General features: G+C 41.8%; 3 protein-coding genes across 10 annotated transcripts in view; all 3 read right to left on the minus strand.

Moving 5' to 3' along the window:
- kcnh5b (potassium voltage-gated channel, subfamily H (eag-related), member 5b) overlaps positions 1–8,468 on the minus strand; it is a 111,939-nt gene extending 103,471 nt beyond the window's left edge. Inside the window, exon 1 of one of the 3 annotated variants that reach the window (XM_018703199.2) lies at positions 8,241–8,468. In XM_018703199.2, coding sequence (XP_018558715.1) covers positions 8,241–8,313 — 73 coding nt within the window. In that variant the 5' untranslated portion in view covers positions 8,314–8,468. Of the gene's footprint in view, positions 1–1,765; positions 2,193–8,240 lie in introns of those variants that run through there. The other 2 variants (XM_018703204.2, XM_018703201.2) reach the window with 2 other exon arrangements.
- Positions 8,469–8,611: 143 nt separating this feature from the next.
- LOC108901640 (uncharacterized) overlaps positions 8,612–26,999 on the minus strand; it is a 68,351-nt gene continuing 49,963 nt past the window's right edge. The window contains exon 4 of the mRNA XM_051078359.1: positions 8,612–10,308. Within this exon, the coding sequence (XP_050934316.1) occupies positions 9,925–10,308 (384 nt within the window). The 3' untranslated portion in view covers positions 8,612–9,924. The remainder of the gene's footprint in view (positions 10,309–26,999) is intronic.
- ppp2r5eb (protein phosphatase 2, regulatory subunit B', epsilon isoform b) overlaps positions 24,042–26,999 on the minus strand; it is a 42,428-nt gene continuing 39,470 nt past the window's right edge. For all 6 annotated transcript variants that reach the window (XM_018703185.2, XM_018703184.2, XM_018703183.2 and 3 more), the window contains one exon: positions 24,042–26,978. In XM_018703185.2, the coding sequence (XP_018558701.1) occupies positions 26,879–26,978 (100 nt within the window). In that variant the 3' untranslated portion in view covers positions 24,042–26,878. The remainder of the gene's footprint in view (positions 26,979–26,999) is intronic.

Raw genomic sequence — 26,999 nt, forward strand, 5'->3', positions numbered from 1 at the left:
CAGTTTTGTGTCTCAACTAGTCAAAACTTCGGCTAAAGAAATAGAGATTGTTTCACAAGAATAAAGTTGCCTATAAAGAAATCTGGATCCAGCCATGACTTGCTACACTAACATCAGCTAGTCAACCTACTGAAGCATGACTACTTTATGGGCACTGAATCGCAATGTTCACTAAGAAACAGAGCATACATTTTACATGAATGACTAAGAGAAACTCCCTGTGTGAAGACTGCACATTCCTCCTCACAGGTCAGCTTCAACTCTGGCTGTGGTATTTGTTAGTAGTGATGTGGAGGTGGTGTGCAGGTGGACAGGTGGTGCTAGAGGATTAAAAGAGCCTGATATAAAGGTCACATTTAGAACAAAGCATTTCAGAAATTCTTATAGACAGGTCGGTTGGATGATGAAGTTGCAATATACAGAGAGTTAGGTTCAATTAAATCTAAGGTGATCACAGTGTTAAGTAATTTCATGATATTTTTGCACTAATTTAGCAGTATTTCAGGAAAGTCTGATGAATAATATTCTGATAATTCAATGGATACTTAATAAATACGTTGGTGGCTACAGCCCCAAGAAGGACAAAAGAAGAATAACTGGGAAAAAAAGACTGTAACTTTGTAGAAATTCTTACAGTGTAGTCATGCTGAAGGGGAAACACTTCACAGCCAATATGAGGAGGACGGATAAGCCTGAAATAACTCTCTGGATATACGTAGAAGTCAGTATTAAAGTAAGACAGACTTCAAAAACTCTGAACTTATCCTTTAATAGCTGCAGCCTCCAGTGTGCCCTTTAGAATAAAGCAGAGTGAGACTTACTTAAAGGCAGTCAGTTTGAGTCATCTTGACCTTTCTGCTCTTCTCTTTTATACCAATCAATTACTCATCTGGATTTTCAGCAAAACGTGGTTGAACAATTATGATTTTTTTTAACCCTAAGTAATCCTGATGGCAAGAAAAAGGTATTGTGAGCCAATTTAATCCTTTATATTTTACCCCTCAAGTAGATTCTGCCAGACAATTTCTATCAGGGAGTGGGAGCTAAAATGGTGAACCTGTTTTCTTCTTCTTTACCTCAAATATCTTTTCCGGACTGTTTTTCTGTGTGAGTGATTTTTGCCAAATATTGGATAAGAATTTGATGATGTCTTATCATTTAATGTTTGCATGCACAAACACATAGCCAGGAAACTCAATAAACCTGATCATAAACAGGAGACTAGTGAATATGCATTGCTTTGGCTAAAGTAAGTATGAAAGTATGAAACTACTACAGCTACTAAAAACCAAAACCTCCAGTATTAAAATACATTTGATGAGTAGGATCATGTCCCCAAACATATCATCAAGCTACTGTATTATGTAACTGAACACATATGATTTAATTTTCATTATGTATTTACATGTCCAGACCACATGGGGTTACAAAACACCAAACTCATACAGGCTAGAATCAGAGTGCTGCATATACATTCAGTTGGCAATTAATTAGGAACACCCAGTTAAAACTAATGAAGTCTAATCCAACGGTCCCTGCTATAAATCCTGACTGACAAACTTCACAGCGCCTGGGCATAATCACACATTCACTGACCCCTGGAAAACTCAGTGTCTGCAGTAAATCATTTTTTCCTTAACTGAACACAACACGGTCAACACAGTAACACTATAGCATAACGAAAACATGTCACCAAGTCCGTTACAGTATTAACAGTTGTGCTAGCTATCATTCACCAAGAGGAATACATAAAGGAGAAGCTAACCGTATGACTGATATGAGGAAGGTGCTAACTTAGCTAAGGTTGATGCACCGCGCTAGCATAGTTAGCCAGACAGATTCAGTTGGCTAACTTCAGGCACTCACTGGACATATGGCATCGATTATAATTCGATATACTTAGCTTCACATCCAGCGCTGTTGAAGTGATATATACTAGTAAACCAGCTAATGTTAATCTATGCGTTTTTCACTCGCCAGATGTAACGTAACGGCTCAGAGTCACACAGCCGTTGACGTACACTTGATAACGTCAGAACGAGCTAACGTTAGTTGGCTGGTCCTCTCTGTGATTGGTGGTGAGGGTGAGGGCACGCTCTCTGATTGGACAATTTTTTTCTTTCTTTACTTCTTTCTTTTTGATTCAGCGACGTTTATAGTTTGTTTTCTCCCACCTCCACCTCCCATGAGGTTTCCCGGGTTACCAATTCAGACTGTTTAAATCTTGGCCAAACTCTCAACTGTACAATTACAGATCCTTGGCTTCCAAATCTACGAGATGATTGATGTTTGTTTGATATGTACTTGCACCTGTTGCCTGCCTGCCCATGCAAAACAACAGACGAACGTTATAACCATCCATCTACTTACTTTTACTCATCACCTTCCTTCATTCTCAGCCACAGCTGGTCACTAAGTACGTCAGCCATGTTTGTTACAGCCAACTTAGAGCTCCGCCTTCTTACAGCTGAAGCTCCGCCCCTCTTCTTGCTAGCTTAAAAAAACCAACAAGAAGAGGGTTTCTTTTATTGGTTTTTATGAAAAATTTAAACATGCTTCTGGGGTATTATGACCTTAATCCAAGACAAATGGATATTTATTGCTCAAGACCAGATTACTAACTGAGCACAGTGAGCAACTGCAGCAGCACTGGACTCTCAGGAGCCCCAAAAGCCACTTGCTCACTCCACATCATTAGGGTCTACATAATTTGATAATCAGGAAATGTGCTCCACTTAAACATAAGGATAAATTCATGCAGCAGATCTGTCTGCAGGCTTGCAACTGGGGAGCTTGTTTTGAGGATAAAGGGGATGGTAGGCATCACCTTTATTAGCAAAAATGATCACCACCCCCTTACTGCTCAACTATGAAATCTATAAGATACAAGAGGGAAAATCGTATACCTCTCCATCAATCCCCTTGTTAAACCAGAACGAGTTACCCAGCAGCTACAGTGGAGTGTAAATACAGACACTGAAGAAACATCTGCAGTGGAAAAATTACCACCAACAGCTTGTTTTTTTTTCTCTCTCTCTCTTTCATATCCACATACTGTAGATATCAATTATTCATTTCATATATTCTACATGGTGATAGCTTGGTTACCAAGGAGAACAATGCAGGTAAAACCACCACCTGTTAAACAATTAGCTAGAAATCTGATGTACATCACAGTGCTGTCAACACATGCCATATGTTTTTAGATGGATGAAAATCGAGACCTTGACTATCAGTTACGGTAACATTAAATAGATATTGTGTGTGGAATGTTATCCAGATTAACTGAAACAACCACTGGAGGTAAACCTGAAAGTGAACCCACTCAAACTCCCAGAAATATTACTCAGGACAAGGATCTCAGTGTCCTCAGTGGGAGCTACAGCCCTGAGTACAGCACTATCATAACTACTGGAAATGACAAACATACAAAAATAAGATCCAAGTTGTAATAAACCAAAATTATACTTCAAAGTAATCTCTTTGTAGCATGACGATGCAGTTACAAGTCTCAAAAACTCTCCCCACTGTGTGTTTAGGGACACTCAAACCTTCACAAGCTGATAGTCAGCTGCTCTGTAATGAAACCCCAGAAGACCTCAGCAACTGACTGAAGTCTCAGATGTTGGTGTGTCCTTGAAATCAGCCACAAGACGCCCCAGCAACAAACAATACACAAACATGAACATGGCAACAACAATCACTGAGCAAAGACGACTTTCCAGAGCAGTTCCAGCACCATTAGAACACGACAATGACTATAAATGTTCACTGTAATGAATTAAATACAGCATCTCAGGCTAGGTTCAAGTCTTGCATGAACACTGCCATTAAGTGGTCTCAATGGCTGCAATACCTGAAAGGTCAGAAGCGTATCTCCCTCTTTAGAAAATGGTCAGCACTATGCAACGTTACTCAATTTGTAATCAACGAGCTAAAACACTGGGAAAACTGCCGATAATGTCCTTTAACACCTGCCAAATCTGCCTTACAGGTTACTTTGGCAGGTAATCATTCATCATTTAGAGAGTGTCCTCTTTTCCAAAAAATAGTTGGCTGGTAAAATACCCTCACATCCCTTCAAATCTGACTATGTGCATGCCCAAAAATATTACAAAGCAAGCAGTGTTTCCCACAGTATACTGTGTGTTTACAGCGGGAGGAGAAACCTGCGAAACAGCATTTAAACTATGAAAAGACAATTACATTTCTGCAGTGAAACACAGACAGATGAATTGTTGAAGGTGTGTCAGCAGCTTCAGACAGGTTTCACTGCAGGCTTTACAGACCGTTGAGTAAAATCCTCCAACAGCACACTCCATTGATTTTACTGGTCAGTCATCTGATGATATTTAAAAAATAGTAGCAGTAATAAAAATGTTCTAGCTGTAGTAAGGGAAAACCCTCTGTTATATCAGCAGTGGATGTCACGAATAGAGTGAAATCCAATTCTTAATAAAACACCAAAATTAGTTCTGTGTATCAGTCAAACTTCTTCCAATAATCATGTGACCACATAAACAACATCTGTAGAACTGGATGCACTTGAAAGCCACAGAAGAGGCTTACAAGTGTTTATAATTCCTGCAACAAAGACCTATAAGAAATGCAAAATGTAAAAACATTTTAATGATTCATCTTGAACTTGGGGGCTGTTAAATAAATGTATTCAATCAAATGTAATTTGGAGTGACTAGCTAACATCATCCATCATATAAAACCACACTTGACAGGTCAACAGTCCTACACCTCTGTCTCAATACACCTTTTGAATCACACTTTTAGTTGACTCAGTCACATCTGTAAGATTTCATTTAGGCTGTATTCAAAAAAACAAAATCCTCATTAACTTCCACTTCACTGTGTCTTTAATATTCTTTTAAAATGAAACTTCTTCATGGAATTTGTGTAAAATGTTTCAGGCTTTCAGGCTGGTGGTGGCTCACCTCTTATTCAGTGGTTACCACAAATCCCACATGACTGCGGTGCTCTGTGGGTAAGGTGTGAGAGAGCCACACCTTTAACAAAAAACAATCCAGAACAATATCACCCTCATCTGTTCTCTGCTTCTCCTTCCAAACAATTACTCGTGGGATTTCTCAGCACAAAAGGGAACTATAGTTTCTTAAATTTATCACCTTCCTGTTTTAAGCCTAAAACCTGCCCGCTGCAGCCTCCTGAGTGCCCTTTGAAATTAAAGAGCTGACTAAGACTTAATGCAACACACACATGAAAAAAAAAAGAAAACGGAATCATCTTGACCTTTTCTGCTCTCCTCTTTCATCACAGTCAATTACTTAGTTGAACCAAAGTTCGACCAATATGGCTGCCTGAAGGCCAGTACCAACAGGCACTACTTAATCTGATGCAGCAGTCGGACCATCACGGGACTTCAGGTCTCTTCTGAAACCCACTGATGAGATTATTTTAGCTTTAACAGCTCTGATTCAATTTCCAGGAAATTCTATGATAGGCTACAGGACAGCTTTTCATTTAAGTTACAACAGGTTTCCAACCTGTTTTTCTGCAGCTGTGATCAGAGAAACCTGTTGTACATCCACAGCATATCATGCATTTCATGCAAATTAGTGATTGCTCTGGAGCTGAAAATGATGAGTATATTAATCGATAAGTTGACCCACAGAAACTTTTTCAATCGCTTTACAGGATAACTCCAGGATTTTTTAACCTGGGCCTTATTCTCCAGTGTTTCAGGTGTTAATCACTGAAAGGGACCAACATCTTTGGAATCAGTGCAGTTTTGAGTAAGAACAGCGTAAACAGCTGCTGAAATGTAATCCAATGGACAACTGTCCACGTTAAAGTACGTCCACTAAAGTGCTTGTTTTTCCACTGACAGGCTCAGATTGTTATTCTAAGTGTTAACTAGAAACATCACTATATATCACTACCAGACTCCACTGACAAAAACAGTGACTTTACTGTGCAGAACTGAGCTGCTAGAATACCAGTTTATTTATATAAAACCGACTCATAACAGAGGTTATCTCAGGACACTTTTCATATAGAGCAGGTCAAAACCATACTCTTTATTTACTTTGAGTGACAGTATTGAAAGGACTCAGTAAGATTAAGATTCTTTCCACCTATCACGCTGCGTTGGCTTTTATCAACAGGACTTGTTCTCCTTTGGCCTTTAAGCACTTCATTTCTATTTCTTACTCTTGTGGTTGGCATGTACCCTATAATGTGCCATAGGTCTGCATGCATTGATTTGTCTTCTTGCTACTTCCCTGCAAGTCCTGTAAACAAAGTGATCTGGTTAGAGATAAAAATGTCACTTATCATGATGGATTATTAAGATGGATTTATAGCCGGACTGATGCTGGATTTTACAGACTGATCCTGATATGCTATAGTGACATAACAATGTAAAAAGTGTAGCTGTTGACTGTTAACTAACAGTTTTTCCTCTTTGAAGTTGGGGACGATCTCAGAGACTGTTTTATACACTGTTAACCAACTTTGGATTTGCAGGAACTGATCCTAAACTTCAGCTTTTAGTATCTGGATAACCTGAAACAGTCAGAGGTCAGAGTTAGTTACCATTAAAAAGCGACAGGTTCCAAAGCTTTATCTGTATATGTAAAGAACTGACTCTTATTTAATCTAAATCATTGGTTTTTGTTTTACTATTCCTCCCTTTTGCTCTGATGTCTGAGTTGGACTGCTTACATCCTGTTTTCTGTTTTGTCTGTAAAGTAACAAGATCTGTTTCTTTATTAATAAAAACCTGAATGTAAATATCTGATGTATTTGTTAGTTGCAGCCCAGTATCTGATATTCAACAACATGACATTAAACCCTGTATGCACCATACAGTGAGTGTGTGATCCACGTAGCTGCGGTTTTAGTGTCAATATTTCCTGCAGCATCTGATCTGAGGCCTCTGAACAGTCCCACAACAATCTCCACATCGTCTGCTCTCCACCTCATTCCAGCCAGGTGCTTGTGTGACTCCTCAAGCAGACAATAAACAAATAAATAACCACTACACCAATGGCTCTCCAATTAGCGCTGAAAGCCTCCTGAGGGGCCGCACAAGAGTCCCGTGGCCGTCCCGGAGGCTCAAACACCGCGATGACAGATAGAAAGATTTCTGGAACAGTCCTCTTGACCTTATCTCCGCCCGAGCACCACACACACACACACACACACACACACACAAACACAGACAGACACCCACAACCCTGACTTTCATTCCGGCCAATTACTCCGCTGACTTTTCTGGGAAGATTAAGGAAAAGAAATCAATCTAATCAGAGGAGAGAGCGCGTATTTCTCAGGCCGGTGCCAAATCCAGGCGCAGTTTGCAGCGCAGAAAGAAAGGGGAAAAAAACCAAGAGCTGTGCGCTGATAAAAACAAAAAACAACCAATACTGCAACTGCGTGTAGTGAGCACATTAAGAAGATGAACAACAGAGCAGCTATTTATTATTTACCCCAGTAGATGTCTCATTTTACTGTCCCATAAACAAAACGCAGCTACAGCGGTCTATTACATAATGACGCATCATACAGCAGAAACTAACGCGGTTATTTGTTTCAATCACGACTCAGGTTCCAGTAAATAACACTAATAATAACTCTAAGACTAAGAAGAGGCTGAGCTGACAGTAAATGAATGATCCAGCTCCAGCTTTATTGGCTGAGCAGGTGTCAGTGTTTATCAAACACAAACGGGCGAGTTAATGACCGAAATAAACTTTTTCATTTGCTGCTAATAACGCGGTAACACAGTGTTCTCGGCACGGCTGCTATTCTGGTGTCACATAATGAAGCCTCAGAATTTGCAGGGACAATTTACATAATTTCATCTCGAAAAGTCAAACACAGAATAATGAGGTGGAATAAAACGGTGCGTAAACTGTGGCTCCCGGTGAGCAGCCGAAGATATGAACTAAAATCCTCTTATATTTATGTCAAACCAGCACTTCACGTTTCTCCCCGTGTGAACAGTCTCTTCTGCTACGGCTCAGATCAGTTGGTTACTTGTTATGATGTATAACATCAGAAACACATGTAGTCTTACAGACAGGGTGAACTCCGTCACTGTAAGTAAATGCAGATATAAAAGTGAATTTCTGGCGGTTTGTCCTCCGCCAACCCTCCGTGGTTGAACCCAGAAACACCACACAGTATTCCAGCAGAGTCTGGGTCCGAGCCGTCTGGTCAAACCAAACCCAAAAAACAAGGCTCGCTCCGGCGCGCGGACTCACCACTTGAACGCCGGACGATGTTCTCCAGAAAAGTGTTCTGCGGTGCCACAAGCCCTCTCTTTCCCCCGGGCATCCTGCTGCGGGCGGGCGGAGCTGGTGTCGGTTAGGGTCGGCGGCGGTGTGTCTGCTGCTCGAAGCTCGGTACTGACGCTGGCTCTCAGTCGGACCGATGGAGAAGCTCATTGTAACCGTGCGCTCTGGCTGCTCGGGGCGCACTGAGCCACGGCGGCGGCACTGCATCCCGCTGCCTGCCCGGAGCGCCAGGACGCATGCGTGTCTGCTGTTTGGGGCTCGGTCCTGAAAATAATGATGCACTGTATGACACGTTCAACGTTGGTGGAATAAATCATGTATAATGGAGACAAGAAATATTAAAAATGACGTTTTTATTTCAGCTAGAAATATTAAATCAACATCAGCATCCGGAAATACAGCATTTATATAAAGACTATCAATATTTAAATACTCATTCTCAGTTATCATACCAGGAATATATTACATTATAAATGTATATATATATCTTATTCATTTTTACTCAAGTGCACTCCGTCAATCTTTATTTAGACCAGTTACACAGGTCTATTACATAACTGAGTCTAATTACATGGTGCCATTTCCTTACTGCTACTGTTACTGTTCCTACTATACTATACTGCTAATAATCATCACCATAATAAAATAATAATAATAATATTTCTGCAGTATGGCTTGGTGTCATTAAACAGATTCAGACAGTTCTTTTTAAGGGAAGGTGAGTGCTGAACTTTCTTTACACAACACACTCCTCTTCAGACCACACATTGTCATTATTACATGTTTGTAGGAATTAAACCAATGAGATATAACATGTTAAATTAGTGAGCTTTGGAGAGGTTGGTGGGTCTTGTTTTTTAACTTTCAGCAGAGCCGGGCTAGCAGTTTCCCTCTGCTTTCAGTCTTTATGCTAAGCTAGGCTAACTACGTCCTGACTCCAGCTCTGAAGGTAACGCACAGACATGAAAGTAGAAAAAAACACAGTGAGAACTAAAAGAAAGATAAACACACCACTGGAATAATGAGACAGTAGGTGACGTTCTGTCTGATTAAGACCCGATTTTTCCTTTACCTTTTATTTTCCACAGCATTATTCTAGAGTGAAAAATCAGAGAGGAAGATAATAAAACTGTGAATTCACAGTTTCATGGAACATTTTGTTTTCACTTCGTTGTCTTGCAACTAAATCTTTTGGAATAAAAACAGCACCAGAAAAAGCCGTTTTTACCTCATCTGTTTTCCCACAGGATGAAATGGAGGAAAGAACAATAATGTAAATCTGCAGAGCTTCACAGAGAGAGGAAGTCAGCCCACATTCCAAAACGCTGTAGGCCTAGTTCACACGTTTAGGTAGGTATAAGCTAATGGACAGAAATTTTGAGCTGAAAATATAGTTGTTGTAAATTGGCTGTTCTCCATTCAGTGGTTTGTTTCTTAGTTAGACCTGGCTAATATGCTAACAGGCTGATTTGGGATTGGCTAGCAATTCAGCTAAGTTGGTAGCTAACTAAGTAGCAAATGTCAGCAACTAAACCACAACTACTTTCTCAAATTTCAGAGTGAATAATGTAGAATTAAAATCAATAGATTACCTAAAGGTGTTACTTTAAGAATGTAAATGTAAAAGTAAATAAATACAGTTACACTTGTGTTACTCCACAAGACTGTTTATCTCTGATTTATCACTGATCTGTTCCACTGTCACAGAGACCTTCGGTGGTAACATCTTCACTGGGAGATTATCCACAGTGTTAATGAATGGAAACATCTTCTCAGTGAAAGTGTGTGTGAAGGTGTGTATGTGTGTGTTAGTATCAGGATCAGAGAACGACAACTTTCCTCTGTTCCAGTCCAGATTCACTCTGATCCTCTGGAGCTTCTTCTGCAGTGAGAGAACAGTGGATGGAGCTGATGGTGACAGTGCTGAGTATTCACCTCCATAGAACCATATTCCCCATAATCCAGACCGTATGTTTCTCTTCCTCTGGACAGACTCTGCTATCACACCCACTTCCCAGTTTGTATTGTCTCCAACCTCGACATCCCAGCTGTGAGTCCCTGAGTTAAAACCCTCAGAGCCCAGGACAGAGCAGTCATAATCAAATCTCTCTGGATTGTCAGGAAGCTGCTGTTCCTCTCCTTCACTCACACTGGTCAGATCTTCAGACAGGATCAGTTCTGGATGAGCAGTGTTTGGGTCCAGAACCACAGGACTGTAGGAGACCATGTCCTTCATCTTGTTCCAGATGTTGAAGGTCAGGTTGCCCAGGTGTTTGGCCTGGTCTATCAGAGCTCCTGAGAGCAGCTGGTGATCCTCCAGCAGGGGGCGCTGCTGGACTCTTTCCACTGCAGCCTTGTAGTTGTTGAGGAATGAGACGTCTTCAGCTCTCAGCTCGTCCTCTGTGGCTCTGACTGTGTGTGAAAGAGCTGCTATCTCTCTGCTCAGAGCCTCCATCTTCTCCTTCATCATCTGACTCTTCTGCTCCTCTTCCTCCCTCAGTGCAGCCATCCTGGCCTCCTCTTCCTCTTCTAGAAACTGGTGAAGCTTCTTAAACTGCTCCTTAATCTGCCTCTCTGTGTGTCGGGCCTGGACCTTAATGTGATCTGCTGTTTGATCAAACTCCACTTTAACTTCTTCTAAACTCTTTAACTTCTCCTTTAAGGGCTCCAGAGTTTCCTGAAGTTCCTTCTTGTGTTGTTGTGCAGCTTCATCGATGGGACTGAAGCTGTGGTTTTTGTGTGTTACTGAATGTAGACAGATGACACACACTGGCTGCTGATGGTCCAGACAGAAGAGTTTGAGTTTCTCAGAGTGCAGACTGCAGAGAGCCTCTGAAGATCTCTGATCTCTCTCCTGTAAGAAGGACTCACACAGCTTCTTTAACACCAGGTTACAGGGTGGATCTGACCTTGAAGATCTTCTCTTACAAACTGGACAGTCTGGTGTTTGTTTCTCTCTCCACCATCTCTTCAGACAGTCTTTACAGAAGCTGTGGCTACATGACAGAACAACAGGATCTCTAAAGACCTCCTGACAGACCGGACAGCAGAGATCCTCCTCTGATCTGGAAGCCATTTAGTCTGAGTGAAGCTGAAAACACAGCAGACAGAAAGAACAGTCAGTCATGGCTCCCCTCCCTCCTCTACTAACTTCACTGAGATTCACTTTCACTTTGAGTGGTGGTTTTAGTCAAACTCACCTTCAGTGTGTGGAGAGTCAGCAGGTTGAAGCAGCAGTGTTGTAGTTTTCCTCTTTTCTCTCCTGTAGCTGGACTCACTCAGAGGAAGCTGTTAGTTTGGTCTGAAGGTGAATCTGATCGAATGTTTTTCAGCCTGTGTCTCTTTAGAGAAGACGAGGAACAAACTGTTTCCTGGTCTGAGGTGAGTCATGTGAGGGGAGGAGCTTTGTCAGAGCTCCTCTTCATCCTCTACACAATGTTGCTTCACCTGTAACACCGGGTGAGTCTCATTCCACAGTTAAATGGATCTCATACATTTAAGTTTTTTTTTTTTTTTTTTAAATTTATTTCCGTCTTCACAAGGTGAATGATGAACCACTTCAAAGGCCTGACTGGGAGTGTCAGCTTCATGTAATTACTGTTACATAAGCAGGTCATACAAACTATAAACTATATAATACACTGATACAATAGAGTATAGGATAGAATAATTTAATGTAAGTAAAGTAAAAACTCCTCTGAATACTACAGAGCCAACGACTTAGAAGAAGACAAGAATCAAAAATCTGACATGTGACTGCAGAACAACATATTTAGGCTTTTTCATTTGTAGAAGAGCCTGCTAGCAGCTGTGGTTTTAGCTAAATGCTAGCATCACCATGCTAAAACACTCCCAATGCTAATGCTAGCATGCTAATATTCAGCAGGTTTAAGGTTCATGATGATCGTACAAGTTTAAATTCATTTCACAGTTGCTGTGATATTTCAGTGATGGACCAACTGACACTGACAATTTAAATAGCATTGATTTACAGTATTGCTATTTGTATCAGCCTTTTCACTGCGGAGGAAAACCAAAGGAAACATCTGATCCAAACAGAACATCACCATCAGAGCAGAACAGGACTGTGTGAACACTGCATTCATTCACAGTGTTAGCAGGACTACAGCAATTAGACGTGTTTGACAGTTTGTTTAATGTCGTACTGTATTCTGTATCTCATCTCATTCCTGCTCCTGTTAACACCCACTGATTATCATCCAACACCGACAAGTAGTCTGTCGAGATCACCTGAGATATTACAGCAGCCTGTGTGTGTGTGGTGTGTGTGTGTTGTCAGTAAACGTGCACAGTGCCAAACGCTCCCGTGAGACGCCCTTAATTGGCCCACTTGCATCATGGGGTATCAAACATATGTGACAGCTCAGGTGGGACAGCTGCCGTCTGCTGTAACAGGCTGAACCCTGCAGACGGGCCTCTCTCTCTCTCTCTCTGTCTCTTCTCTCTCTCTCTCTCTGTCTCTCTCTCTCTCTCTCTCTCTCTCTCTCTCTCCAAATGTATGGAGGCTTATTAAAGGAAAAGCTGCTGTTGGGAAAAGGCTCAATAAATTGCTGAAGTTGGCTTTAAATTGATGTGGGAGGAGAAGAGTCCATGAGTCCAGTTATGGGAAGCAGTCAGCTTGAATGTCTGGCAGTTTACAGCACAGACAGTAACATTTATCTCAACTGAAAGTGACAGTGATGTTATGTATGACACTGAGGAGTAAAACAGTTTCTCATGAAGCTTTGTATGGAGGTTTTTCAGGGAAACACGTGACTGAGGATGAACGAGGCTTCGGTTTCAGCACTTTACCACTTATTGAAATAAATATTTTCTCTGTTTCTTCTTCACCTTGAAACACATCGTACTCTCATCTCTCTGGCTCTGCAGTTTCTGCATGTGATCCAGTCTCCACTGTCTCTGTGATGGAGTCCACACCAGGCAGGGGGAGGTGAAGAAACCTTCAAAATAAAAGCTTCCCCCTCTCTCTCCTGAGTCACATACATTTGCCCAAATGAACTCCTCTTTAAATCAGCCATTCCCTTTTCTCCCTCTCTCTCTCTCTCTGTGAAGTCAAACCAAGTAACAACAATAACTACAGTTCATGAAAAAGTATTAGGTCATTAATGAGGCTTCGAGTGATGAATCTTTTGGGGATACACTCGGCTGTGAAGCCTCATTGCTTCTGGAAAGCCTCATTTCACCATCATTACAAACAGAGTGCTTAAAGGTGGCTGTAAAGAGTCTGTAGTTTGTTCCTACATAAACAAACAGCAGCTGTGTCACAGCAGTTACATCACTTTCCAGAAACCATGAATCTAAAAATGTATTAAAACTTCCATGAGAATTTCTCAAACCACTGCTCAAGTATAATCCATCATCCATATAGTCGATGCTGCAGAGTTTAGTTTTCTCTAAAACTATTTCCTCTCTACTAGTTTATGACTCTGGGCTCATTGGCATGATGCAGAATGACTTTAGGATCGATCACACCTCCGCTGATCTGAACTGTGTACACACACTGACCACATCGCCATAAACTGTTGTGTCATTTGATACATAAACAGAAGTTGTAGTCGAAGTCATAAAGATGTTGTTTTTCCTGAAGCGTTGATCCATATTCTCCAAAACTACAGTATTTACAAAATGATCACATCATAGACCCTGTATCCAAAAATGACGTTTCTATACAGCTCGTTAGCAACAGTGACAGAAACACACATAATGAGGAACACTGGATGTATCTGCTGAATGTTCACAAACTTTCTTATGTTTCACAGCACTAAGAGTTAGTTAGAGTTCAGGACAGACTGTGGTCTTAGTAAAATATTGAAAAGGTCAAAGGTGACAGGAAGGAGAAAACACAATGTGTTTACTTAGTTAATATTTAACTGAAACCACTGTCGTTCCTCAGCCTTAACAAGGCTGCTTTTGCTGCTTCAGCCTAACCACACACCAGCCTCAGAAACTAAGGTCTCAGGACTGCAGCGAAACCACAGATGTAATTGGGAAAATAAATGAGGAGTAAATAAATCTCATTTTTAGGAGAAAGCGTTGTAAGTCTGTGGTGTGTGTTGCCTCCTGCTCCTCTACTGATTTGCAAACTCTAAAATCAAATCTTACAGACTGACGATTTTCATTTTGTACTCATCTGAGAGTTTTGTCGTTAATAAACCTCCACAGTTTTGGAGCGAGAGAAAATGAGGAGCCAGTTTTTGTGTGTGTGCACTTTGTATTGTCTGAACCACTGATCTGACTCATTTAGAACAGTGAGTGTGTGAGTGTGTTTGAGAGACAGAGTGCTGTGTTGAGATGGAGGGAAAGTTTTTGGCCCAGCACCACACAGTGAGCATCATCACTTGGGTAAAGTACTTGAGTTCAGGTCCATTACACAGGTTGTGCTGAGGCTGTGTTTGTCCTTTAAAGCACAGACGACTGATTCAGGAATTCAGTCTTGTTCTTCTGCTCCATGCTTTGTAAAAACTTCCTGGACAAAATGTCTGACATCTGAACAACGCCCGTCTACATCAGCTGAGTGAAGGCCACCTCTCAGTTTTTGCATCTCGCCACAAAACTGCTGCACGTGTCTTGGACGTTGGACGGTGAGGAGCGTCTCCACGGGGATTTGATGACTGTAATCACTCTAATTACACCGCATCACTAACCCCCAATTATGCCCAATCAGCATTCAGCAGGCGGGCGCTGTTGTTCATGTGGAACAGGCGCTCGCAGCCACCAGCCTTGGAGCGAGCCGCGCACCAGCCTGCGAGCCTGACAAATGTATTTCTGGATACAACGGCTCCAGAGAGACACTTTGAATCTTTACATTGACAAAATGCTCAGTTCCAGATGAGCAAAAAAAATCTGCTTCTGCAGCTCTTAATCTGAGCACTGGTTATTTGTGGCTCCATCGCTCATTGAGTAGAAAAGAGTAAATGTCACATGGTGGAGATCAAAGGCAGCAGAGGGACAACTCTTGCTCCTCATTTGGGGAAAGAAAGAGGGAAGAGATGAGGATAGAGGTATCGAACCCCCCGGCGCCGATCAATGCACCGCCTGCACATCTGGAGGGAGGCATAGCTGCATCCCTCCTCATTGATCTCAGAATTAATTAGTCCAGCTTCCATCAGTGCTGCCTGCCTCTCGCTAGCCCTAAAAAAAAAAAGAGGAGAGGGGGCAGGGGATCGAATATCAAAGCTCTGATCAAACTTACCCAACTGCGAACGCCAGTGCCCCCACCAGACCTCCAACCCAGGGCCAGACGCTGGTCGTCCTGTCGACGGCGGTTCAGAAGAGGCACTGGAATAAAAACAACAGCATTTGTTGGAGGAGAAGTTGGTGTGATGGTAGAGAATGCAGGAGTGAGGTGAGGATGAGAATAGCACAGCCCAGGGACCTGGTGGTAAATGGGTTTTGTCCAGTATAGACACGTCTGTGTTGTAGTGGTCAATAAAAAGAGCTCCATTACCCTCGGTGGATAAAGGGTCGTTGCAGGGCTGGATTAATCTGTGAGGGGAAGTCGAGGAGGCAAACTCCTACTGACCCCAACCACCACTCTCTGAGCACTGTGTATAAATACAGACTACAAAGCAGAATATACATTAAACAGCCAGAAACAAACTGGTTCTCTGTGTCCACTAGTCTGAGGTCATTTCAACAAAACTTTATTTAGGAATATGAACCATGTTCGTACTGAGGTCAGGACGTCTGTGGAGGTAATCAACCATCTTCACCAAAGAGATTCTGTTGCCTGAACCTGCCTCAGTTTTATACAACACTATTGTAAGTTGGTGTTTCCTGTTTTGCCTGGTTAGGAGTCGAACAGTGGGACTTCCTCTTTCTCTGTTGTGCTGCAGAGGGACGACGCTCCACTGCCTAAAACTTAATAAGCATGTGGTGTCACCTGATGGGGGCATGAACAGCTCGCTGTGGCATTTAGCAAAGCCTCTTCCGCTGCAGTTTAATTGCAGACTCCTTTCTGAAACACAAATGTAAATGTTTTTTTCCTCTTCCAGGCGGACAGTGAGGAAGCTTTCGAAGGAGGCGCCTGAAGTAACCTGCCTGTGATCACTTTGTCTCGCTGTTATTGCTAATTACAACCATGCTGCTCATGCTGCAGTTTGCGTCCCTCTCTGAATCCCCCCCTTTCCTCCATCTGAGGGTTCCAGCTTGAATAGGCTTATTTTGGAGCAGTAATTCTGTAGCTTTTAGTTAATCACTCCCCCTCTTAATCTTGGTTACACAGCAGCAGTTGCAGTGGTGTAAAAGCACACACACACACATTGACACAGGATGCAGTTAAATAAAGGCCTCAGGAGCAGGAAACAGAAGACATAAAATCAGAGCCATATTAGAGGACTGTCAACAAGAGGAAGTAGTCATAAGACTTCTCCCTTAAGAAATAAAGAGCCAGATGCATTTTAATTTCACTCACACGGGGTCCTCATTGATATTTGGGCCATACTGGGGCCATACCAGTGTGTAGGCTGGGTGGTAACCAGTAAACTATTTGTATGTTTGTGTATGTGGAAAAAGCTTTTCCTTCACTGTATATATGCATGATCCCCAGAGGAAGAATCAAAGTCTTGGCATTGGGTGAAAATTTCAGCGACTGACTGGCCATGATCCTGAAAGCTGATGCCCAGATTACATTTAAATTATCTGTACATTCATGATGGATGTTATTGATCCTCTGGAGAGCATCTGCACTGATTTCTCATTTTCACTGATTTTAGTTTTACTGCCTCTGTTTTATCTGCCTGCCAGTGCAGACATTACAGACTTGAATTACATCAACTTAGATGACAGCTTACAATAAAGTGCGCCCGCCTCAAGGCAAAAGATTCTGATTTACATTACTTCCTTTATCCCTAGATTTCTGTGAAATATATTGGAAAGTGGCAGCGCTTACACAGGGCTTTGGGTGACTCACTCACTTTCCTCAGTGACAAACTCATGATACCAAACAGGAAATCTCTCATTTTAAGACACTGTCACTGTTTTTGTGGACGTCTCTCAGGAAACTGCTACAGCTTCAAGACAAGTACAATCATTTCCCCCGATGATGACACTTCAAGACAAGGTCCTAAAATAAACTAGTGGATGAAATAATGAATATCAAATCTCTATTTCCATGTTTGAAATAAAGGACAAAATGAAATGAAATAACAGGACATGACAACATGCGAACTGAGGAATAGGAAATGAAAGGAAGGTGCCAGGATGTTCAAATGTAGTATTTTGAGTTTTCCATAACACACACTAACATGAGAGGCCAGTACTCAAAATATGAATCTGCTTCTGGGAAGAAACCACACTCATCAGCAGAGAAAACGTACGAACCCCTTTAATGCAGAGACTAAACAAAGTACAGAAACCAATAAACAGAACTCTAGACCTGCACGACACAAAACAAAAGACACCAGCATCAATTAAACAGAAAACTCGCTGCCGCCTGTCCATGTGCGTGCGTTTGTGCATGAACACGTCGCTGGATTTTTGGGTCAGGAGGTTTCGTGTTGACGTTCCTCCAACTACAAGCGACGGCAGAGAGGAGAAAAGTCATCAGACGACTTCAGGGGGAGTGAAATCAGGCTTTTAAAGCGCTCTGGCCCGCCACCTTGGTCAGGGAGTTGGAGGGAGAGCGGCTGTGCGAGGGTGCGGAGTGGTTTTTACACGATCTGACAGTCTGTTTCTCAGCATGGTGCATTAAGTCGTGTTAAATATTTAGCTGCGCTGCCTTGAAACAGCCAAAATGGATGTTTAGAGTCCTCAGTGGACTTCTAACCTCCTCTGGCCTGCTTCCTAGTTACCCAGCATTCCCTCCTAATAAACACGTAGAGCTCTGTCAGAGCATCTGCTGCCTTTACTGGAATTAATTGATTCTGCAGAAACATGAGAATCATGTAAAAGCAACAAATAAATGGTCCCAATGAAACGTTTAAGAGCGTGTGGAGACGCAGAGCGTCCAGTGTTTGATTGATACACAAAGATGATTCCAATCCAGATTGAACCAATACGATGGCCCAGTTGGAAAGAATCCAGACTGAAAATACATCTGCTTTACTGCCATAAATAAACTGGTGCAGTGACAAAGAAGACAGTCACAGCTGAAATAAGTGAGAGGATTTTAAATTGATCCCACAGACGTCTGTCTCCTACACAGCAGGAAGTGAATGAAATCTAAATTCAAAGTCAGTCGATATCAAACAGTGTTTGTCTTCTCCACATGATGCTTCATCGTAAAACTAAAAACCAACATGAACGCTCTCTGTCTGAAACCACATACAAGCCTGTTGGAAATGATGTTCCTGCTGCAAACTGGACTCAGACGTGCTGTTTGTAAATGTGTGGGAGTGTGTTATGACTCTTTATGTCTCCCAACATCTGTGCAATCCTCACACACTTAGATCTAAAATCACACTAATGGACCATGTAGGAGTGAGACTAAATCATCCACATGGACGTAAACACAAGCTGCAGTGAATTAGACAAAGGAATCAAACAAGTTCAGCGATGTTTTACAGATTTCATTTTGGCTGCGGCGGTGTGTTGGTCCTGCTGAGTCTCTCTGACAGCGCTGTGAGGAAGTCACCTGAGGTGATATTAAAGTATTAAAGAGCTGCGTCCTAATTAAGGGACTGCTTCGTTTGAAGGTCGTGGCTAATGAAGGTGTGGCCTTTAGAGTCCAGGATGAACTTAGACCTCCTTCCTAGATGAGACAGTCAAACCTCAAAGAGACCAAACTGTGCATTCTCATCAGCCCTTAAAGGAAAGGTCATCGGTCGCAGGAAAAGATGGAGTCGTTCCTGAACCTGACAAAGATGTTCCCCAGCTCTGTGTTCCCTTAATTTGACATGGGCTACCATGGGAACTCAGCAAAGGGGATTTAAAACCACCAGAAAAAAGAGAGGAAGTGATTGTGAAGCTGGTTGTGGGAAGAGAAAAGACGACACCAGGAAATGCAGATTATAGAAAGTTAGCTCTGTCAGTGTGGAGGCTGTAGGTGGTGGCCTTGCATTTTATTTATCATTTTTAAATCAGGGTTGTTTTGGTCTGAGCGCTCACTAACCGACTCTGTCCTCAACATCACACACAGTTACAGCAGCTTTCATTCAGTCTCCTAATCAAGCTTCACACCAGGTTTATGGGCGAGTGAGAAAACACAATAACTGAGTTTAACAGAAGAAACTAAATGTTAAATGAGAGCTGGTCACAGCGACAGGAGAGGATCCACGCAGCACACACACACACACACACACACACACACACACACACACACACACACACAGCTTTGTTGTATGTCATGGCTGTGTGTGTGTGTGTGTGTGTGTGTGTGTGTGTGTGTGTGTGGGCTCGCGGCTCCTCCAGCAGCATTATTTCTGGCAGGAGAGTGGGAGGATTCATACGCTCTAATATTTTTCTGTCTTCATTGACAGAGAAAAAAAAGTTAAAAGCTTTAATCTCATTCATGTTTTCATGTCGAGTCAAACAACCACAGCATCATGACTTTTTTGGATCTCATTAACATCACAAAAATGGTTCTTATGACATGTACATCCTCATTATGCACTGTGGCATTGATGGGAAAATCCCTATAGGCGATGCATTTCCACATCACAGTGCTAATGTGGATTGAACTCTGCGTCTTTTGTTTTTATATCGAGAATCACAAAATGGCAAAGATTAGCCCGAGGCAATATGGGATTAAAGGACTTATATTAATATACATACATTCATTACCACATGAGGATTACAGAGAGGAGAGACATCCAGACAGAGAGAGAGAGAGAGAGAGAAGGAGAGGAGGAGAGGAGAGGAGGAAACAGGAGTAGGGAGAAGAAGAAACAAGGAGATTTGGAAAGGAAAGGAAAGGAGAGCAGGAGAGAGGAGCAAAGAGAAGAGAAAGAAACTAGATGAGATGAGGATCAAGGAAGAGAGGAGAAAGATGCAAAGAAGGTGTGAAGAGAAAAGAAGAAGAGGAGAGAGAGAGAGAGCGTAGAGGAAAAAAGAGAAGATTGGAAACCAGAGGGGAGGAGGAGAGGAAGCAAGGACAGAGTGAAGCAGCAAAAACAACCAGAGAAGAAGAGAAAGAAAAAATAAACAAGAACAGAGGGAGGAAACCAGGAGAGGAAAGAAGAGAGGAGAGGAGGAAATGGAAGTGCAGAAGAAAAAAGAAAAGGTGAAAAAGAGGAGGAGAGAGAAGTGAGTGAGATTAGAGAATTGGAGGGATGGAGAATAAATGCTGCAGCATAAAAGAGAAAGAGACATGGGGACAAAAACAGAAAGAAATGGAAAAAATCAAAAAGAGTAAAAGAGATGAGAGAGAGATAAGAGATGCAGAGAAAATGGAGATGGAGGAAGAGGAAGGGGGGGGGGGCTGCCTCTGCAATGATTTGGCAGAAGCAGAGAGAGAGGAGAAGAGAGCAGAAAGAAACAGAGGGAGGAGTGTTGTAAACTCTTCAGCTGTTTTGAGAATCATCATGTTTTGGTTTTCTTCTATCTCTGATTGTCAGTGTTTCAAGATTTTTACATTTACACAAGAAGAAAATAAAAGCTTCATCATGCAGGCTGCAGTTTCTTAGTTTGCTTCAGTGTGGTGCTGTAGTCTCACAACACAACAGAACTGAAGGAGCCTCGCAGACTGAGGAAAACTAACAGGTGACAGTGTGACAGCTCCAACAACTGACTGAACAATCAACTAGTAAAGCAGTAACACTGCTCCACAGACCGGCTGCTGCTGAAGGAGGATGTTTTTATTAAATGACAGATCATTGGCTCAGTGAACTTTTTCAGTCCCTCAGTTTGTAATTTAAATCCTCAAGGTGTTTAATTGTTCCCTAGAATTAATTATGTATAGCCCTGAATTAAATCATAAACGTGCTGTGAGGATGAGGGAGGATCAACGCAAAGATTCAACTGCTGGTGAGCAGGAGCTCGACTCCCCCTACAGGCCAACATCTGCTACTACACATCACTGCTGACTTCAGTTCAGATGCAGAAACTTTGAGTTGCTGTCATCAAGTCTGAAACTAAACAGCAGCAACACAAGTTACACATTCTCCCTTTTTATGTCTAAAAACAGCAAGACTTATGTTACATATGTCGGTAAGTTGTGTCGGACTTTGCATTATCCCAAATGTTTCGAGCAACTTTCAAACCTAAAGAAATCTGGAATTGTAATCAGGTAATGTTCTGTTTCATTTGGTCACCTGTAGATGGCGTCATATCCTCTTTGTGGAAGTGTCAGTGTTGTGGTTGACAGAAGTAACTTGTTGTCCAGGTTTAAATCTCATTATTAAGACACACTTTTTAGATTTAGTTTTGTTTTGTTTTTTTACCAGATGAAGGATTTTAGTCATCAGACGTTTGGATCTAAAGTTATCGTAGAAACAAGCTGAGCTAAAGTCAGCAGCAGCTCAGCTCACGGTGAAGCGTCTGCCAAACTGCACTGGAGAAACATCGATTCTTAACATGAAAGTGCTTTATTCAGTGTTTTTACTGGATTGAATCTCTGGGTCTGTTTGTTTTGGAGAGGACGAGACCTCTGAGGAGAATTCAGCTGCAAGTTTCAACCTCCTGAACAATTAACACCAAAGGTATCCTGACTGGGAGAGGCTGTCTGCAATGAATGAATACAATGCTCCCTGTCTTTATGCTAAGCTAAGCTAACCATGTTCTCATCTCACTCTCACACAGAGAGTAGCCTACATTTCCAAAATAATAGTCTTTTAAGAGCAACAGTAATAACATTAGTATCATCTGCTGTTTCCTTGGTGAGATGAACCAGAGTAGAAAGCAGTGGGGGTGGATGGGTAATAATCAGCTAGGGCTAATTAATTATGACAGTGTTCTCAGTGTGTCACTGTTCTTTTTTCTAAAGAGCTCAGATCCAGATGTGCACTGAGGTGTTACGAACTTTCCAGTAATTACACCTGGACTGAACGCAGGTAAAAAGGTGGTTGAGTCTTTGCTGCGAGCTGTCAGGGCTTTACGCTCGACAGGTGATTCTAATGAGATAAATGGTCACCAGCTCCACCAGCACATCTCCACCTACACTCCTAATTACAGTCCACATCTCTGACATGTCTGTGTGGGACACACACTTTTTTAAAAGAACCATTCCTCTGAGTTTTAGCCACAGTGAACAGGCACAAACCTTCTCTCTGAAGTGCAGGTCTCTGCTGACCTCTAGTGGCAGACTGAAGTACTGCTCTGTCTCCAACACCATCAGCTTTAATAAGAGACGCTCCTTCCCTTAAAAAATGAATGAATGTCTGATTAGTTTTAATACTTTTAATGACCATATGCATCTTTTCTTGATGAGCATGTAGTTAAATATCAAACCGTGTTTGAGGATAAATTAGCCCCAAAATCTGTTGATTTTAAATATGAAGATCCAGAAAGTTCTCTAAGTTTAAGGTTAATGAAGAGCGAGAGCAGTCCAAGATAAGAGACCATCAAAATAAAGAATAACACTCTCCTCCTTTGGACTTGAATATCAGTCAGTTTGGATTTCAGCAGAAAAAAAGCATCAGAACATCCATTCAACGCTCTTAAAACACAGCTGCAGTTAAATCTGTTTCTCCTCTGTCAGTCTGTTTAATCTTTATGTTCAAAACGTTCATACTTTCACCTAAACATGGTTCTGAACCTTCAGGAGGCCCTGCAGGGTTCATCAGTACACCTGGGGTTTCACTCTGCATGTGATAAACAGCTCATTTTCTATGTGTCCATCCTCACAGGTGTGCTTTTCTTTCTTTATGGATTCTGGTGACCTCAACAAACTCCCAGCATGCTTCTTGTGCTGTGTGGATGTGCAGAGACTTTTCAAGCTCCTCCTTCGTGATCCTTACATTGATTTTAGTGCCAAACCTTTAACACCGCATCGAAACCATTTGGCCCAGGTGGAATATTTACAGGTGACATATTAAAGGTGCTCCCTTATGACTCCCACATTTGATGCTCTTTGATCTATTTCAAATTTAATGTAGACGAGGAACAAAGACATGAGAACCTTTTTACCCTTTACTGACGAGGCCACTTCCTCTGTGATGGACTTGGTCTGGTGTTCTGTGAATGTAAGCAGAGGCAGGAACAAGATGAACTCCCCAACACACACACAATCACACTGTACTTGTGAGGACTCCCATGGACATAACATAATAACATCATGAAGATCCTGAGCTTAACATTATCCTAATAGTTTAGTCTGGTTATTTTCTTTTTTATGGTCAACAAATCTCATGAAAACACACAAGACTGATCATATCCCAAAGACTCACTACAACACCAAATGTGGATCAATCCGCCGCTGAAAATAGTTCCCAAAAATCCACAATTTCCTTTGTTTGTTTGTTTGTTTGTTACCTAAAGAAATTTTATATTTGTGAGTGTTTTTTTAAAGAATTATGAGGGAAAACAGAAGTGTTGAGAGATGGAGAAACACTGTTGGTTTCTGTCTTTTCATGGGATTTGTTGATGAGAAAAATACAGAATATCACCAGTTCAGTTCTGTAAAGGCACGTCTGTCTAAATCTAGTTTTATCTCCCAGTTTTTTTTAATTCCTTGATTTCAAAACACTGTCCACAGTCAGAAAACAAACATTATGACTCTGACTCAGTTATTTCAAATTGAAGAAAGGGAAAGTTTGAATCAGACATCTGTTTACGTTCACAGACGTAACGTGTGTTTTAGGTTTAACTCACACACACATGCATTCACACACACTCATCCTATGAACCCAGTAAATAAAGCAAATCAGCGTCTGGGCTTTATCACAAAACAGGTTTAATTTAATATCTCTTTATTTTTTAAAATAATTAAACATTTGTATTTCTCCAACCCTTTTTTATCTTTTTTTCAGTTTTTAAATCATATTATTTCTGGGGCCATTCTAAAGCACACATTAATTCTGCCAGGGAGGAGGGGGGAGGTTCACTGTCAAAAACTCCCAACAGGGCAAAGTGGTCTGCTCCATGCCTTCCCTCCATCCATCCATCCCTCCCTCCCTCCCTCCCCCCTCTGACCTCTGACCCCCTTGCCTACCTGCCCACACCCTCACCCCTAAACCCCTCCCCTCCCCACCCTCCCCCAACTAAAAAAAATATATCCAATGGTCAAAAGAAACTTCAGCAAAATATCCAAAATGAGATAAAAACCAAGAGAAGAGGGAGGAGTGAGAGACAGAAAAGAAAAAACAGACTAAAAGGGGGGGAACACTATCATAAATACCAGGAAGTCTTGTTCCATAATACCTCTTTATATACTGGATACTCCTCTCCACAGTTTCCTAAGCAAAAAACATAGGCTAAATTACTACAAGATACAAGATTATCAGTGTACTGCATTCAATAACAATGTACAGGGTTGTCTTTTTTTGTCACTGTTGTTGTAATACTGTGAAGTCAACGCGGCGCCCCCACCCCCCGGCCCTCCAGAGAGGCGGGGTGAGGCAGGACACTCGTCTTTTTCACAACAGGAGGAAGATTTTTGGCGCTCCTCTGAAGACTTTTTTTGTTTTTATTTTTAAAGTCCCCGTTATGGCCGGAGGGTACCAGTGCCAGACTGATACCAGGGATACCTGGTATGGTTGGTTGGTAGGTAGGTTGGTAGGTAAGGAGGGAGGGAGGGGTCAGAGAGAAAGAAAAAAAAAAAAAAAAAAGATGGAGGGAAAGGAGAAAAATAATCAAGTCATGAAAAGTCGTCCACCATTTTTGGAGGAGGAGGTGAATCGAGTGCGTTTACATGTAAACAGTTCTGCTTTTCTTACTCTCTCGTTTACACGCTTCTGGTTCACAAGTTAAACCTGTGGGAGCAGAGACCCGAGGAGGTCTCACACAGGTCACAACAAAGTACAAATAAACGATGGTAAACAGGATTTGAAATAAGCAGGATATGAGTTCATCGGAGCAACAGACACGCAAAACAGGACACGACGATTCTTTTAAAGTAGAAAGTTTCCCAGGTGATGCAGACACAGAGCCGAGTGTCGGGAGGGAACACGTCCCGCTAAATTACTTATTTGTGCAGCTTTTATTCTAAAATGAAGTAGTTTGAAACTCAGTTTTTGTCTGCATGCCCGTACGTTTTCGACAGAGCACAAATACTGTACATGTATATGAACGGATAAAGGAGAGCGTCAGTATAAGAATATTAAAAAAAAAAAAACCATTAATCAGACATTTTGAACCTTAGTTCTGTCAACAACAGTAATGCTAGTGTCATTCCAGCTGTGTTTCTTTGGGATAATAATGTTCTGTTCTTTGAACTACATTTCCCAACATGCTTGGGGAAGTACAACATTGCCTTGCAGTTTGTAAAGTAGGTGTGGGCTGTACCTTCAGCTTTGTTCGGTTTTTGTTTTCAGCCAGACATCACCTGCAGTACGTTTATATTGAAGGATATGCTCGTCTGAGGAGTGATTATCCCCTCGAAGACGGTTTATTTCATTCTTTTTCTGGAAGTGTAAAACAACAGTATTCCACCAGAGAGAGGCAAAGATTAAGAAAAACAAACAATTTTTACCTTATTTCCTACTTGGTGAATTATTTGGTGTCAGATTTAACTGTGATAGAATTAATTATGTCAATTTTAGAGGAGAAGTTACAAACTTGAGGAAATAATTTATTAGAAATTTCGCCTCCTTCTTCTATCGACTGGACTCCATGAAGAACACGCATGTAAACGCACTCAAAAAGGTGATTTTAAAATGTGTTTGTGTACTGAGAAAGTCCCTGTGGTTGTTTTTTAACGTGTTTTTGTTCAGTTTCTCCCTGTTTAAAACAGGAAGGAGGGCCAGAGAGGAGAGAGAGAGGGAGGAGGGGGGGCTGTCCTTTAGGAGCCTTTGGGAGGAGGAGGAGGGGGAGGAGGAGGAGGGGGAGCCCATAATCAGTCCGGATGCCCCACACTGGGGCAGAAATGACAGATGCACCATCAGACAGGAGGGAGGGAGGGAACAGAAAAATGGAGGCAACAGGAGGAAAAGCAAAGAGGAGGACCAGGAAAATAAAAGTTACATACGGGACTGTTCTGAAGAAGAAGGAGAAGAATGGGATGAAGAGTTAAAATCAATCTATCTTCTCTTTTTTTGTCGTTTTTTGTTTTCCAAGAGTTCGTTTCATGTCCTACAGTCCAAAAGTTTTTTTGTAGTTGTTTAAATCCCCCTCCCACACAAGTCATTTTCTCATTTTCTATTTTTTTCTTCCTTTTTTTTATTATTATTGTTTTGTTTTTCCGTTTGCAATAATATCAGTTTAAGGGAAAAAAAAGAAAAAAATAATTATTTACAGTGCTGTTGAAATAATGAAAACAGACGTGATGAATCTACTGTAAAGTAAGTCGCATAAACACAGGAGAAAAAAAAACATAAGAAAAAAAAAAAAAAAAAAACAATTAAGAAACCAGCGGGCGCTCCGTGTCGATCCAGAGACGACGGCCTTTATCAGGGATTTTTCGGAGCTCTGGGCAGACATGGCTGATGTGGAGGGAGGGAGGGAGGGGGGGAGTCGGGGTCAGGATGGAGGGGAGGGGGAGTCAGAGTGGGAGAGGAGGAAGTGGGGGAAGGGAGGTGGGCGGGGCAGAGGGGAGCGCGGCGCTGTCTTCGTTAAGTTGGGATGATCCCGTCGCTCCTAAGGCCCCGCTTCAGCTCCAGGTCCTCCAGCTTCTTCCACAGCTCCTCCCGCTCCTTCTCCTTCTTCTTCTCGCTGAAACAGAAAAAACAACAC

This window comes from Lates calcarifer, linkage group LG19 (genome assembly GCF_001640805.2).
Source record: "Lates calcarifer isolate ASB-BC8 linkage group LG19, TLL_Latcal_v3, whole genome shotgun sequence".
NCBI lineage: Eukaryota > Metazoa > Chordata > Actinopteri > Centropomidae > Lates > Lates calcarifer.